The sequence below is a fragment of the Gobio gobio genome (genome assembly GCF_949357685.1).
Source record: "Gobio gobio genome assembly, chromosome: 17".
Lineage (NCBI taxonomy): Eukaryota > Metazoa > Chordata > Actinopteri > Cypriniformes > Gobionidae > Gobio > Gobio gobio.
Window position 1 is genome coordinate 1,353,986 of NC_137110.1, and position 16,680 is coordinate 1,370,665.

Genomic DNA, 16,680 nt, shown 5'->3' on the forward strand with positions numbered 1-16,680 from the left:
GATCACAGTCACATGACCAACAGTGAAGCTGATCAGCTGATGAGACTGAGACTGCTCACACACTCGAGTTGCTCTAGGCTATCTCAGCAGTGAGTAATCACTATGAGTGTGTAAGGGAAGGTGTGTGTGTGTGTGTGTGTGTGTGTGTGTGTGTGTGTGTGTGCTCACCGCGGGCGATCCGCAGGACCCTCATGATGCGGATGATGGTGGGGTTGATGGGAAGCGAAGCGTTGATTTCGATCTCCTCTAGAATGATTCCCATCACAGACAACAGAACGATGGCCAGATCCAGCTGGTTCCATCTGCAGAGAGACAGACACACCCTCAGGCCCTGAGCCACACCCCTGGGGCGGAGGAGTCCGCGGCCTACCTGTCCTTGAAGAAGCGCCTGAAGCCGAACGCCACCAGCTTCAGCACCGCCTCCACCACAAACGTGGAGCTGAAGAAGTAGTTGCAGTACTGCAGCGCCGTCTCCAACGACTGAGAGAAACCACGCAGAAGAATCAGACCACAAACATCCAATCAGTTCCCCCGGACAACACCAAGCCCCGCCCTACATTTGTTCTTGTTCGTCATTAGCTACACTCTAAAAACTGCTGGGTTAAAAATAACCCAAGTTAGGTTGAAAATGGACTAACCCAGCGATTAGGTTGTTTTCACCCAGTGATCGGGTTGTTTTAACCCAGCCATTGGGTTGTTTTCACCCAGCGATCGGGTTGTTTTAACCCAGCCATTGGGTTGTTTTCACCCAGCGATCGGGTTGTTTTAACCCAGCCATTGGGTTGTTTTCACCCAGCGATCGGGTTGTTTTAACCCAGCCATTGGGTTGTTTTCACCCAGCGATCGGGTTGTTTTAACCCAGCCATTGGGTTGTTTTCACCCAGCGATTGGGTTGTTTTAACCCAGCCATTGGGTTGCTTTAACCCAGCCATTGGGTTGTTTTAACCCAGCCATTGGGTTGTTTTAACCCAGCGATCAGCCATTGGGTTGTTTTAACCCAGCGATCAGCCATCGGTTTGTTTTAACCCAGCCATTGGGTTATTTTAACCCAGCCATTGGGTTGTTTTAACACAGCCATTGGGTTGTTTTAACCCAGCCATTGGGTTGCTTTAACCCAGCCATTGGGTTGTTTTAACCCAGCCATCGGGTTGTTTTAACCCAGCGATCAGCCCTTGGGTTGTTTTAACCCAGCGATCGGGTTGTTTTAACCCAGTCATTGGGTTGTTTTAACCCAGCTATTAGGTTGTTTTAACCCAGCGATAGGGTGGTTTTAACCCAGTGATTGGGTTGTTTTAACCCAGCAATCGGGTTGTTTTAACACAGCGATAGGGTGGTTTTAACCCAGCGATTGGGTTAATTTAACCCAGCAATCGGGTTGTTTTAACCCAGCGATCAGGTTGTTTTAACTAAGCGATCGGTTTGTTTTAACCCAGCCATTGGGTTATTTTAACCCAGCGATTGGGTTGTTTTAACACAGCCATTGGGTTGTTTTAACCCAGCCATCAGGTTGTTTTAACCCAGCGATTGGGTTGTTTTAACCCAGCCATTGGGTTGTTTTAACCCAGTGATTGGGTTGTTTTAACCCACCCATTGGGTTGTTTTAACCCAACTATCGGGTTGTTTTAACCCAGCTATTGGGTTGTTTTAACCCAGCCATTGGGTTGTTTTAACCCAGCGATAAGGTTGTTTTAACCCAGTGATTGGGTTGTTTTAACCCAGCGATCGGGTTGTTTTAACCCACCCATTGGGTTGTTTTAACCCAACTATCGGGTTGTTTTAACCCACCCATTGGGTTGTTTTAAGCAAACATTTAACCCAACCGCTGGGTTAAAACAACCCAATTGCTGGATTAGTCCATTTTCAACCCAACTTGGGTTCATTTTAACCGAGCATTTTTTAGAGTGTAGTTACAGTGGTATTCCTCACACTGATGATTCAAACGTACCGCGGTTCTGACGCAAACTGCTGATTGGCTGCAGCAGGTCATGTGACGGAGCTGCTCACCTGTGGTTGGCTGTAGTGCTCCAGGCTCATGGTGATCACATTGATGCAGATGATGAGGGTGATGAAGAGGTCCAGATAGTGACTGGTGCAGAAGGAGTGGATCATCAGACGAACGCGGCCGTACGGGGCGTAATACGGCAGCCGCTGCGCCTCTGCACACACACAACGTTTATTTTATTAATATCTTTATTACTGCCACCTTCATTCACCTTCATTTTTCCCAACACTGATTTTTATGGAAGCGCGTTTCTGCCTCGGAATAACAAATAATGAGGTAATTGCGACTTCTCACAATTCTGACTTTCTTAAAATTGGGAAATATCGACTCGCAAATCTGACTCTTTTTTTTCTCACAATTGCAAGTTATAAATCCAAATTGTAAGATATAAACCCGCAATTTCAAGAAAATGTCTGAGTCTGAATTGTAATATATAAACTCGTAGTTCTTACCTTGAGTCTGAATTGGGAGATAAAAAAGACACAATTGAGCCAAATAAAGCCTAAATTGCGAGATATAATTTTTTCTCTCAGAATTGTGAGATATAAACATGCAATTGCAAGAAAATGTCTAAATTGCATTTAAAGACAATTCTGAGAAATACATGTGCAGTTCTGAGAACTAAAGCCCGAATTGCAATATGTAAAATCATAACTTTTCCTTTTTGAGCCATAGAATGAACTGAGATAAAGAGTCGTAATTCTGTGAAATAACGTCAAAATTAAAATATGTAAAATCATAACTCTTACTTTGTGAGTTATAAAGTCTGAAATGTGATAAAAAGGTCGCAATTCTGCGAAATAATGTCCAAATTAAAATATGTAAAATCGTAACTCTTACTTTGTGAGATATAAAGTCTGAACTGTGATAAAAAGTCGCAATTCTGCAAAATAATGTCCAAATTAAAATATGTAAAATCGTAACTCTTACTTTGTGAGATATGAAGTCCGAACTGCGATAAAAAGTCATAATTCTGCGAAATAATGTCCAAATTAAAATATGTAAAATCGTAACTCTTACTTTGTGAGTTATAAAGTCCGAACTGCAATAAAAAGTCGTAATTCTGCGAAATAATGTCCAAATTAAAATATGTAAAATCGTAACTCTTACTTTGTGAGTTATAAAGTCCGAACTGCAATAAAAAGTCGTAATTCTGCGAAATAATGTCCAAATTAAAATATGTAAAATCGTAACTCTTACTTTGTGAGATATAAAGTCCGAACTGCAATAAAAAGTCGTAATTCTGCAAAATAATGTCCAAATTAAAATAGGTAAAATCGTAACTCTTACTTTGTGAGATATAAAGTACGAACTGCGATAAAAAGTCGCAATTCTGCAAAATAATGTCCAAATTAAAATAGGTAAAATCGTAACTCTTACTTTGTGAGATATAAAGTCTGAACTGTGATAAAAAGTCGCAATTCTGCAAAATAATGTCCAAATTAAAATATGTAAAATCGTAACTCTTACTTTGTGAGATATAAAGTCCAAACTGCGATAAAAAGTCATAATTCTGCGAAATAATGTCCAAATTAAAATATGTAAAATCGTAACTCTTACTTTGTGAGTTATAAAGTCCGAACTGCAATAAAAAGTCATAATTCTGCGAAATAATGTCCAAATTAAAATATGTAAAATCGTAACTCTTACTTTGTGAGATATAAAGTCTGAACTGGGATAAAAAGTCGCAATTCTGCAAAATAATGTCCAAATTAAAATATGTAAAATCGTAACTCTTACTTTGTGAGATATAAAGTCCGAACTGTGATAAAAAGTCATAAGTCTGCGAAATAACATCTAAATTAAAATATGTAAAATCGAATAAAATTTTATTAAAATAATCCAAAATGCGATATATAAAATCGAAATTCTTACTTTGTTATTAAAAGTCGTGATATACAGTATAAATATACTGAGCGATACACTTTCTCAGAATTGTGAGATATAAACTCAATAGCAGGAAAATAAGGATTCCCTTATTCCAGGCTGAAACATGCTTGGGTAGATTTCATTATGTGTGTTGATGTGTGTCACAGCAATAAAGCGCTGATATTTAACTGAATATGAGAGACGGAGGGATGTAAATGAGGGCGGCTGCGAGATGATGGATGGAATGAGGAAGAGGAAACAATGAGGTCAGCAGTGATGAATGTGACGAGGATCTGGAGAACAGAAGAACACGAGAGGTAAACGAGAGATGGCACAGGAAGAGAGAGAGAGATGGAGAAGAGGAGAAACTGAGAGCAGCAGAACGACAGCTGAGAATAGAGGAGAAACGAATGAAACTTTCACATGCGATCATTATAAAGTCTTACTGCGCCTCCTCTTCTCCATCCGCTTCATCCGCTTCTCCTCCCGCCGCTTGGCCTCCTCCACCTCCTGATGCTGACGGCACTTGTGGAAGTTCTCCACCACCACACCAACAAACATGTTCAGGACGAAGAAACTGACGATCAGGAGGAAGGAGATGAAGTACAGCAGCATCCAGGGGTTGTTGTTTTTGACGGGCTGAAGAGGAACACACACACCCTGAGCTGCTGATCTACACACACCCTGAGCTGCTGATCTACACACACCCTGAGCTGCTGATCTACACACACCCTGAGCTGCTGATCTACACACACCCTGAGCTGCTGATCTACACACACCCTGAGCTGCTGATCTACACACACCCTGAGCTGCTGATCTACACACACCCTGAGCTACTGATCAACACACACCCTGAGCTGCTGATCTACACACACCCTGAGCTGCTGATCTACACACACCCTGAGCGGCTGATCTACACACACCCTGAGCTGCTGATCTACACACACCCTGAGCAGGTGATCTACACACACCCTGAGCTGCTGATCTACACACACCCTGGATCTACACACACCCTGAGCTGCTGATCTACACACACCCTGAGCGGCTGATCTACACACACCCTGAGCTGCTGATCTACACACACCCTGAGCGGCTGATCTACACACACCCTGAGCTGCTGATCTACACACACCCTGAGCTGCTGATCTACACACACCCTGAGCGGCTGATCTACACACACCCTGAGCTGCTGATCTACACACACCCTGAGCTAGAGCTGCTGATCTACACACACCCTGAGCTGCTGATCTACACACACCCTGAGCTGCTGATCTACACACACCCTGAGCTGCTGATCTACACACACCCTGAGCTGCTGATCTACACACACCCTGGATCTACACACACCCTGAGCTACTGATCTACACACACCCTGAGCTGCTGATCTACACACACCCTGAGCTACTGATCTACACACACCCTGAGCTGCTGATCTACCAACACCCTGAGCTGCTGATCTACACACACCCTGAGCTGCTGATCTACACACACCCTGAGCGGCTGATCTACACACACCCTGAGCTGCTGATCTACAAACACCCTGAGCAGGTGATCTACACACACCCTGAGCTGCTGATCTACACACACCCTGGATCTACACACACCCTGAGCTGCTGATCTACACACACCCTGAGCTGCTGATCTACACACACCCTGAGCGGCTGATCTACACACACCCTGAGCTGCTGATCTACACACACCCTGAGCTGCTGATCTACACACACCCTGAGCGGCTGATCTACCCACACCCTGAGCTGCTGATCTACTCACACCCTGAGCTGTTGATCTACTCACACCCTGAGCTGTTGATCTACACACACCCTGAGCTGCTGATCTACACACACCCTGAGCTGCTGATCTACACACACCCTGAGCTGCTGATCTACACACACCCTGAGCTGCTGATCTACACACACCCTGAGCGGCTGATCTACCCACACCCTGAGCTGCTGATCTACTCACACCCTGAGCTGTTGATCTACTCACACCCTGAGCTGCTGATCTACTCACACCCTGAGCTGTTGATCTACACACACCCTGAGCTGCTGATCTACACACACCCTGAGCTGCTGATCTACAGACACCCTAAGCTACTGATCTACACACACCCTGAGCTAGAGCTGCTGATCTACACACACCCTGAGCTGCTGATCTACACACACCCTGAGCTGCTGATCAACACACACCCTGAGCTGCTGATCTACTCACACCCTGAGCTGCTGATCTACAGACACCCTAAGCTACTGATCTACACACACCCTGAGCTAGAGCTGCTGATCTACACACACCCTGAGCTGCTGATCTACACACACCCTGAGCTGCTGATCAACACACACCCTGAGCTGCTGATCTACACACACCCTGAGCTGCTGATCTACACACACCCTGAGCTGCTGATCAACACACACCCTGAGCTGCTGATCTACTCACACCCTGAGCTGCTGATCTACACACACCCTGAGCTGCTGATCTACACACACCCTGAGCTGCTGATCTACACACACCCTGGATCTACACACACCCTGAGCTGCTGATCTACACACACCCTGAGCTGCTGTTCAACACACACCCTGAGCTGCTGATCTACACACACCCTGAGCTGCTGATCTACACACACCCTGAGCTGCTGATCTACACACACCCTGAGCTGCTGATCTACACACACCCTGGATCTACACACACCCTGAGCTGCTGATCTACACACACCCTGAGCTGCTGACCTACACACACCCTGAGCTACTGATCTACACACACCCTGAGCTGCTGATCTACACACACCCTGAGCTGCTGATCTACACACATCCTGAGCTGCTGATCTACACACACCCTGAGCTACTGATCAACACACACCCTGAGCTGCTGATCTACACACACCCTGAGCTGCTGATCTACACACACCCTGAGCTACTGATCAACACACACCCTGAGCTGTTGATCTACACACACCCTGAGCTACTGATCAACACACACCCTGAGCTGCTGATCTACACACACCCTGAGCTGCTGATCAACACACACCCTGAGCTGCTGATCTACACACACCCTGAGCTGCTGATCTACACACACCCTGAGCTGCTGATCTACACACACCCTGAGCTGCTGATCTACACACACCCTGAGCCGCTGATCAACACACACCCTGAGCTGCTGATCTACACACACCCTGAGCGGCTGATCAACAAACACCCTGAGCTGCTGATCTACACACACCCTGAGCTGCTGATCTACACACACCCTGAGCTACTGATCTACACACACCCTGAGCTACTGATCTACACACACCCTGAGCTACTGATCTACACACACCCTGAGCTGCTGATCTACACACACCATGAGCTGCTGATCTACACACACCCTGAGCGGCTGATCAACACACACCCTGAGCGGCTGATCTACACACACCCTGAGCTGCTGATCTACACACACCCTGAGCTGCTGATCTACACACACCCTGAGCTACTGATCTACACACACCCTGAGCTGCTGATCTACACACACCCTGAGCTGCTGATCTACACACACCCTGAGCTGCTGATCTACACACACCCTGAGCTGATGATCTACACACACCCTGAGCTGCTGATCTACACACACCCTGGATCTACACACACCCTGAGCTGCTGATCTACACACACCCTGAGCTGCTGATCTACACACACCCTGAGCTACTGATCTACACACACTCTGAGCTGCTGATCTACACACATCCTGAGCTGCTGATCTACACTCACCCTGAGCTGCTGATCTACACACACCCTGAGCTGCTGATCTACACACACCCTGAGCTACTGATCAACACACACCCTGAGCTGTTGATCTACACACACCCTGAGCTACTGATCAACACACACCCTGAGCTGCTGATCTACACACACCCTGAGCTACTGATCTACACACACCCTGAGCTATTGATCTACACACACCCTGAGCTGCTGATCTACACACACCCTGAGCTGCTGATCTACACACACCCTGAGCTGCTGATCAACACACACCCTGAGCTGTTGATCTACACACACCCTGAGCTGCTGATCTACACACACCCTGAGCTGCTGATCTACGCACACCCTGAGCTGTTGATCTACACACACCCTGAGCTGCTGATCTACACACACCCTGAGCTGCTGATCTACACACACCCTGAGCTGCTGATCTACACACACCCTGAGCTGCTGATCTACACACACCCTGAGCTACTGATCAACACACACCCTGAGCTGTTGATCTACACACACCCTGAGCTGCTGATCTACACACACCCTGAGCGGCTGATCTACACACACCCTGAGCTGCTGATCTACACACACCCTGAGCGGCTGATCTACACACACCCTGAGCTGCTGATCTACACACACCCTGAGCTGCTGATCTACACACACCCTGAGCGGCTGATCTACACACACCCTGAGCTGCTGATCTACTCACACCCTGAGCTGCTGATCTACACACACCCTGAGCTACTGATCTACACACACCCTGAGCTAGAGCTGCTGATCTACACACACCCTGAGCTGCTGATCTACACACACCCTGAGCTGCTGATCTACACACACCCTGGATCTACACACACCCTGAGCTGCTGATCTACGCACACCCTGAGCTGTTGATCTACACACACCCTGAGCTGCTGATCTACACACACCCTGAGCTGTTGATCTACACACACCCTGAGCTGTTGATCTACACACACCCTGAGCTGCTGATCTACACACACCCTGAGCTGCTGATCTACACACACCCTGAGCTGCTGATCTACACACACCCTGAGCTGTTGATCTACACACACCCTGAGCTGTTGATCTACACACACCCTGAGCTGCTGATCTACACACACCCTGAGCTGCTGATCTACACACACCCTGAGCTGTTGATCTACACACACCCTGAGCTGCTGATCTACACACACCCTGAGCTGCTGATCTACACACACCCTGAGCTGCTGATCTACACACACCCTGAGCTACTGATCAACACACACCCTGAGCTGTTGATCTACACACACCCTGAGCTGCTGATCTACACACACCCTGAGCTACTGATCTACACACACCCTGAGCTGCTGATCTACACACACCCTGAGCTGCTGATCTACACACACCCTGAGCTGCTGATCTACACACACCCTGAGCTGCTGATCTACACACACCCTGAGCTGCTGATTTACACACACCCTGAGCTGCTGATCTACACACACCCTGAGCTGCTGATCTACACACACCCTGAGCTACTGATCAACACACACCCTGAGCTGTTGATCTACACACACCCTGAGCTGCTGATTTACACACACCCTGAGCTGCTGATTTACACACACCCTGAGCTGCTGATCTACACACACCCTGAGCTACTGATCAACACACACCCTGAGCTGCTGATCCACACACACCCTGAGCTGCTGATAAACACACCCTGAGCTGTTGATCTACACACACCCTGAGCTGCTGATTTACACACACCCTGAGCTGCTGATCTACACACACCCTGAGCTGCTGATTTACACACACCCTGAGCTGCTGATCTACACACACCCTGAGCTACTGATCAACACACACCCTGAGCTGCTGATCAACACACACCCTGAGCTGCTGATCAACACACACCCTGAGCTGTTGATCTACACACACCCTGAGCTGCTGATCTACACACACCCTGAGCTGCTGATCTACGCACACCCTGAGCTGTTGATCTACACACACCCTGAGCTGCTGATCTACACACACCCTGAGCTGCTGATCTACACACACCCTGAGCTGCTGATCTACACACACCCTGAGCTGCTGATCTACACACACCCTGAGCTACTGATCAACACACACCCTGAGCTGTTGATCTACACACACCCTGAGCTGCTGATCTACACACACCCTGAGCGGCTGATCTACACACACCCTGAGCTGCTGATCTACACACACCCTGAGCGGCTGATCTACACACACCCTGAGCTGCTGATCTACACACACCCTGAGCTGCTGATCTACACACACCCTGAGCGGCTGATCTACACACACCCTGAGCTGCTGATCTACTCACACCCTGAGCTGCTGATCTACACACACCCTGAGCTACTGATCTACACACACCCTGAGCTAGAGCTGCTGATCTACACACACCCTGAGCTGCTGATCTACACACACCCTGAGCTGCTGATCTACACACACCCTGGATCTACACACACCCTGAGCTGCTGATCTACGCACACCCTGAGCTGTTGATCTACACACACCCTGAGCTGCTGATCTACACACACCCTGAGCTGTTGATCTACACACACCCTGAGCTGTTGATCTACACACACCCTGAGCTGCTGATCTACACACACCCTGAGCTGCTGATCTACACACACCCTGAGCTGCTGATCTACACACACCCTGAGCTGCTGATCTACACACACCCTGAGCTGTTGATCTACACACACCTGAGCTGTTGATCTACACACACCCTGAGCTGTTGATCTACACACACCCTGAGCTGCTGATCTACACACACCCTGAGCTGCTGATCTACACACACCCTGAGCTGTTGATCTACACACACCCTGAGCTGCTGATCTACACACACCCTGAGCTGCTGATCTACACACACCCTGAGCTGCTGATCTACACACACCCTGAGCTGCTGATCTACACACACCCTGAGCTACTGATCAACACACACCCTGAGCTGTTGATCTACACACACCCTGAGCTGCTGATCTACACACACCCTGAGCTACTGATCTACACACACCCTGAGCTGCTGATCTACACACACCCTGAGCTGCTGATCTACACACACCCTGAGCTGCTGATCTACACACACCCTGAGCTGCTGATCTACACACACCCTGAGCTGCTGATTTACACACACCCTGAGCTGCTGATCTACACACACCCTGAGCTGCTGATCTACACACACCCTGAGCTACTGATCAACACACACCCTGAGCTGTTGATCTACACACACCCTGAGCTACTGATTTACACACACCCTGAGCTGCTGATTTACACACACCCTGAGCTGCTGATCTACACACACCCTGAGCTACTGATCAACACACACCCTGAGCTGCTGATCCACACACACCCTGAGCTGCTGATCAACACACACCCTGAGCTGTTGATCTACACACACCCTGAGCTGCTGATTTACACACACCCTGAGCTGCTGATCTACACACACCCTGAGCTGCTGATTTACACACACCCTGAGCTGCTGATCTACACACACCCTGAGCTACTGATCAACACACACCCTGAGCTGCTGATCAACACACACCCTGAGCTGTTTATCTACACACACCCTGAGCTACTGATCAACACACACCCTGAGCTGCTGATCTACACACACCCTGAGCTGTTGATCTACACACACCCTGAGCTACTGATCAACACACACCCTGAGCTGCTGATTTACACACACCCTGAGCTGCTGATTTACACACACCCTGAGCTGCTGATTTACACACACCCTGAGCTGCTGATCTACACACACCCTGAGCTGCTGATCTACACACACCCTGAGCGGCTGATCTACACACACCCTGAGCTGCTGATCTACACACACCCTGAGCGGCTGATCTACACACACCCTGAGCTGCTGATCTACACACACCCTGAGCTGCTGATCTACACACACCCTGAGCGGCTGATCTACACACACCCTGAGCTGCTGATCTACTCACACCCTGAGCTGCTGATCTACACACACCCTGAGCTACTGATCTACACACACCCTGAGCTAGAGCTGCTGATCTACACACACCCTGAGCTGCTGATCTACACACACCCTGAGCTGCTGATCTACACACACCCTGGATCTACACACACCCTGAGCTGCTGATCTACGCACACCCTGAGCTGTTGATCTACACACACCCTGAGCTGCTGATCTACACACACCCTGAGCTGTTGATCTACACACACCCTGAGCTGTTGATCTACACACACCCTGAGCTGCTGATCTACACACACCCTGAGCTGCTGATCTACACACACCCTGAGCTGCTGATCTACACACACCCTGAGCTGTTGATCTACACACACCCTGAGCTGTTGATCTACACACACCCTGAGCTGCTGATCTACACACACCCTGAGCTGCTGATCTACACACACCCTGAGCTGTTGATCTACACACACCCTGAGCTGCTGATCTACACACACCCTGAGCTGCTGATCTACACACACCCTGAGCTGCTGATCTACACACACCCTGAGCTACTGATCAACACACACCCTGAGCTGTTGATCTACACACACCCTGAGCTGCTGATCTACACACACCCTGAGCTACTGATCTACACACACCCTGAGCTGCTGATCTACACACACCCTGAGCTGCTGATCTACACACACCCTGAGCTGCTGATCTACACACACCCTGAGCTGCTGATCTACACACACCCTGAGCTGCTGATTTACACACACCCTGAGCTGCTGATCTACACACACCCTGAGCTGCTGATTTACACACACCCTGAGCTGCTGATCTACACACACCCTGAGCTACTGATCAACACACACCCTGAGCTGCTGATCAACACACACCCTGAGCTGTTTATCTACACACACCCTGAGCTACTGATCAACACACACCCTGAGCTGCTGATCTACACACACCCTGAGCTGTTGATCTACACACACCCTGAGCTGCTGATCTACACACACCCTGAGCTGCTGATTTACACACACCCTGAGCTGCTGATCTACACACACCCTGAGCTGCTGATTTACACACACCCTGAGCTGCTGATCTACACACACCCTGAGCTACTGATCAACACACACCCTGAGCTGCTGATCAACACACACCCTGAGCTGTTTATCTACACACACCCTGAGCTACTGATCAACACACACCCTGAGCTGCTGATCTACACACACCCTGAGCTGTTGATCTACACACACCCTGAGCTACTGATCAACACACACCCTGAGCTGCTGATTTACACACACCCTGAGCTGCTGATTTACACACACCCTGAGCTGCTGATTTACACACACCCTGAGCTGCTGATCTACACACACCCTGAGCTACTGATCAACACACACCCTGAGCTGCTGATCTACACACACCCTGAGCTGTTGATCTACACACACCCTGAGCTGCTGATTTACACACACCCTGAGCTGCTGATTTACACACACCCTGAGCTGCTGATCTACACACACCCTGAGCTGCTGATCTACACACACCCTGAGCTGCTGATCTACACACACCCTGAGCTGCTGATTTACACACACCCTGAGCTGCTGATTTACACACACCCTGAGCTGCTGATCTACACACACCCTGAGCTGCTGATCAACACACACCCTGAGCTGCTGATCAACACACACCCTGAGCTACTGATCAACACACACCCTGAGCTGCTGATCTACACACACCCTGAGCTGCTGATCTACACACACCCTGAGCTGCTGATCTACACACACCCTGAGCTGCTGATCAACACACACCCTGAGCTGCTGATCAACACACACCCTGAGCTACTGATCAACACACACCCTGAGCTGCTGATCAACACACACCCTGAGCTGCTGATCTACACACACCCTGAGCTGCTGATCTACACACACCCTGAGCTGCTGATCTACACACACCCTGAGCTGTTGATCTACACACACCCTGAGCTGCTGATCTACACACACCCTGAGCTGTTGATCTACACACACCCTGAGCTGCTGATTTACACACACCCTGAGCTGCTGATCTACACACACCCTGAGCTGCTGATTTACACACACCCTGAGCTGCTGATTTACACACACCCTGAGCTGCTGATCTACACACACCCTGAGCTGCTGATCAACACACACCCTGAGCTGCTGATCAACACACACCCTGAGCTACTGATCAACACACACCCTGAGCTGCTGATCTACACACACCCTGAGCTGCTGATCTACACACACCCTGAGCTGCTGATTTACACACACCCTGAGCTGTTGATCTACACACACCCTGAGCTGCTGATTTACACACACCCTGAGCTGCTGATCTACACACACCCTGAGCTGCTGATCTACACACACCCTGAGCTGCTGATCTACACACACCCTGAGCTACTGATCAACACACACCCTGAGCTGCTGATCTACACACACCCTGAGCTGCTGATCTACACACACCCTGAGCTGCTGATCTACACACACACTGAGCTGCTGATCTACACACACCCTGAGCTACTGATCTACACACACCCTGAGCTGCTGATCTACACACACCCTGAGCTGCTGATCTACACACACCCTGAGCTAGAGCTGCTGATCTACACACACCCTGAGCTGCTGATCTACACACACCCTGAGCTGCTGATCTACACACACCCTGAGCTGCTGATTTACACACACCCTGAGCTGCTGATCTACACACACCCTGAGCTGCTGATCTACACACACCCTGAGCTACTGATCAACACACACCCTGAGCTGTTGATCTACACACACCCTGAGCTGCTGATTTACACACACCCTGAGCTGCTGATTTACACACACCCTGAGCTGCTGATTTACACACACCCTGAGCTGCTGATCTACACACACCCTGAGCTACTGATCAACACACACCCTGAGCTGCTGATCAACACACACCCTGAGCTGCTGATCAACACACACCCTGAGCTGTTGATCTACACACACCCTGAGCTGCTGATTTACACACACCCTGAGCTGCTGATCTACACACACCCTGAGCTGCTGATTTACACACACCCTGAGCTGCTGATCTACACACACCCTGAGCTACTGATCAACACACACCCTGAGCTGCTGATCAACACACACCCTGAGCTGTTTATCTACACACACCCTGAGCTACTGATCAACACACACCCTGAGCTGCTGATCTACACACACCCTGAGCTGTTGATCTACACACACCCTGAGCTACTGATCAACACACACCCTGAGCTGCTGATTTACACACACCCTGAGCTGCTGATTTACACACACCCTGAGCTGCTGATTTACACACACCCTGAGCTGCTGATCTACACACACCCTGAGCTACTGATCAACACACACCCTGAGCTGCTGATCTACACACACCCTGAGCTGTTGATCTACACACACCCTGAGCTGCTGATTTACACACACCCTGAGCTGCTGATTTACACACACCCTGAGCTGCTGATCTACACACACCCTGAGCTGCTGATCTACACACACCCTGAGCTGCTGATCTACACACACCCTGAGCTGCTGATTTACACACACCCTGAGCTGCTGATTTACACACACCCTGAGCTGCTGATCTACACACACCCTGAGCTGCTGATCAACACACACCCTGAGCTGCTGATCAACACACACCCTGAGCTGCTGATCAACACACACCCTGAGCTGCTGATCTACACACACCCTGAGCTGCTGATCTACACACACCCTGAGCTGCTGATTTACACACACCCTGAGCTGCTGATCAACACACACCCTGAGCTGCTGATCAACACACACCCTGAGCTACTGATCAACACACACCCTGAGCTGCTGATCAACACACACCCTGAGCTGCTGATCTACACACACCCTGAGCTGCTGATCTACACACACCCTGAGCTGCTGATCTACACACACCCTGAGCTGTTGATCTACACACACCCTGAGCTGCTGATCTACACACACCCTGAGCTGTTGATCTACACACACCCTGAGCTGCTGATTTACACACACCCTGAGCTGCTGATCTACACACACCCTGAGCTGCTGATTTACACACACCCTGAGCTGCTGATTTACACACACCCTGAGCTGCTGATCTACACACACCCTGAGCTGCTGATCAACACACACCCTGAGCTGCTGATCAACACACACCCTGAGCTACTGATCAACACACACCCTGAGCTGCTGATCTACACACACCCTGAGCTGCTGATCTACACACACCCTGAGCTGCTGATTTACACACACCCTGAGCTGTTGATCTACACACACCCTGAGCTGCTGATTTACACACACCCTGAGCTGCTGATCTACACACACCCTGAGCTGCTGATCTACACACACCCTGAGCTGCTGATCTACACACACCCTGAGCTACTGATCAACACACACCCTGAGCTGCTGATCTACACACACCCTGAGCTGCTGATCTACACACACCCTGAGCTGCTGATCTACACACACCCTGAGCTGCTGATCTACACACACCCTGAGCTACTGATCTACACACACCCTGAGCTGCTGATCTACACACACCCTGAGCTGCTGATCAACACACACCCTGAGCTGCTGATCAACACACACCCTGAGCTACTGATCAACACACACCCTGAGCTGCTGATCAACACACACCCTGAGCTGCTGATCTACACACACCCTGAGCTGCTGATCTACACACACCCTGAGCTGCTGATCTACACACACCCTGAGCGGTTGATCTACACACACCCTGAGCTGCTGATCTACACACACCCTGAGCTGTTGATCTACACACACCCTGAGCTGCTGATTTACACACACCCTGAGCTGCTGATCTACACACACCCTGAGCTGCTGATTTACACACACCCTGAGCTGCTGATTTACACACACCCTGAGCTGCTGATCTACACACACCCTGAGCTGCTGATCAACACACACCCTGAGCTGCTGATCAACACACACCCTGAGCTACTGATCAACACACACCCTGAGCTGCTGATCTACACACACCCTGAGCTGCTGATCTACACACACCCTGAGCTGCTGATTTACACACACCCTGAGCTGTTGATCTACACACACCCTGAGCTGCTGATTTACACACACCCTGAGCTGCTGATCTACACACACCCTGAGCTGCTGATCTACACACACCCTGAGCTACTGATCAACACACACCCTGAG

The 16,680-nt window shown here is 49.6% G+C and overlaps 1 protein-coding gene across 1 annotated transcript in view; it reads right to left on the bottom strand.

Moving 5' to 3' along the window:
• Positions 1-16,680, bottom strand: part of cacna1ib (calcium voltage-gated channel subunit alpha1 Ib) — a gene marked incomplete at its 3' end in the record, with an annotated part of 114,565 nt that overhangs the window by 42,211 nt on the left and 55,674 nt on the right. Inside the window, exons 16-19 of the mRNA XM_079841297.1 lie at positions 4,318-4,510; positions 2,005-2,156; positions 371-480; positions 169-302 (exon numbers count right to left, since the gene is read on the bottom strand). Of these exons, the coding sequence (XP_079697423.1) occupies positions 169-302; positions 371-480; positions 2,005-2,156; positions 4,318-4,510 (589 nt within the window). The remainder of the gene's footprint in view (positions 1-168; positions 303-370; positions 481-2,004; positions 2,157-4,317; positions 4,511-16,680) is intronic.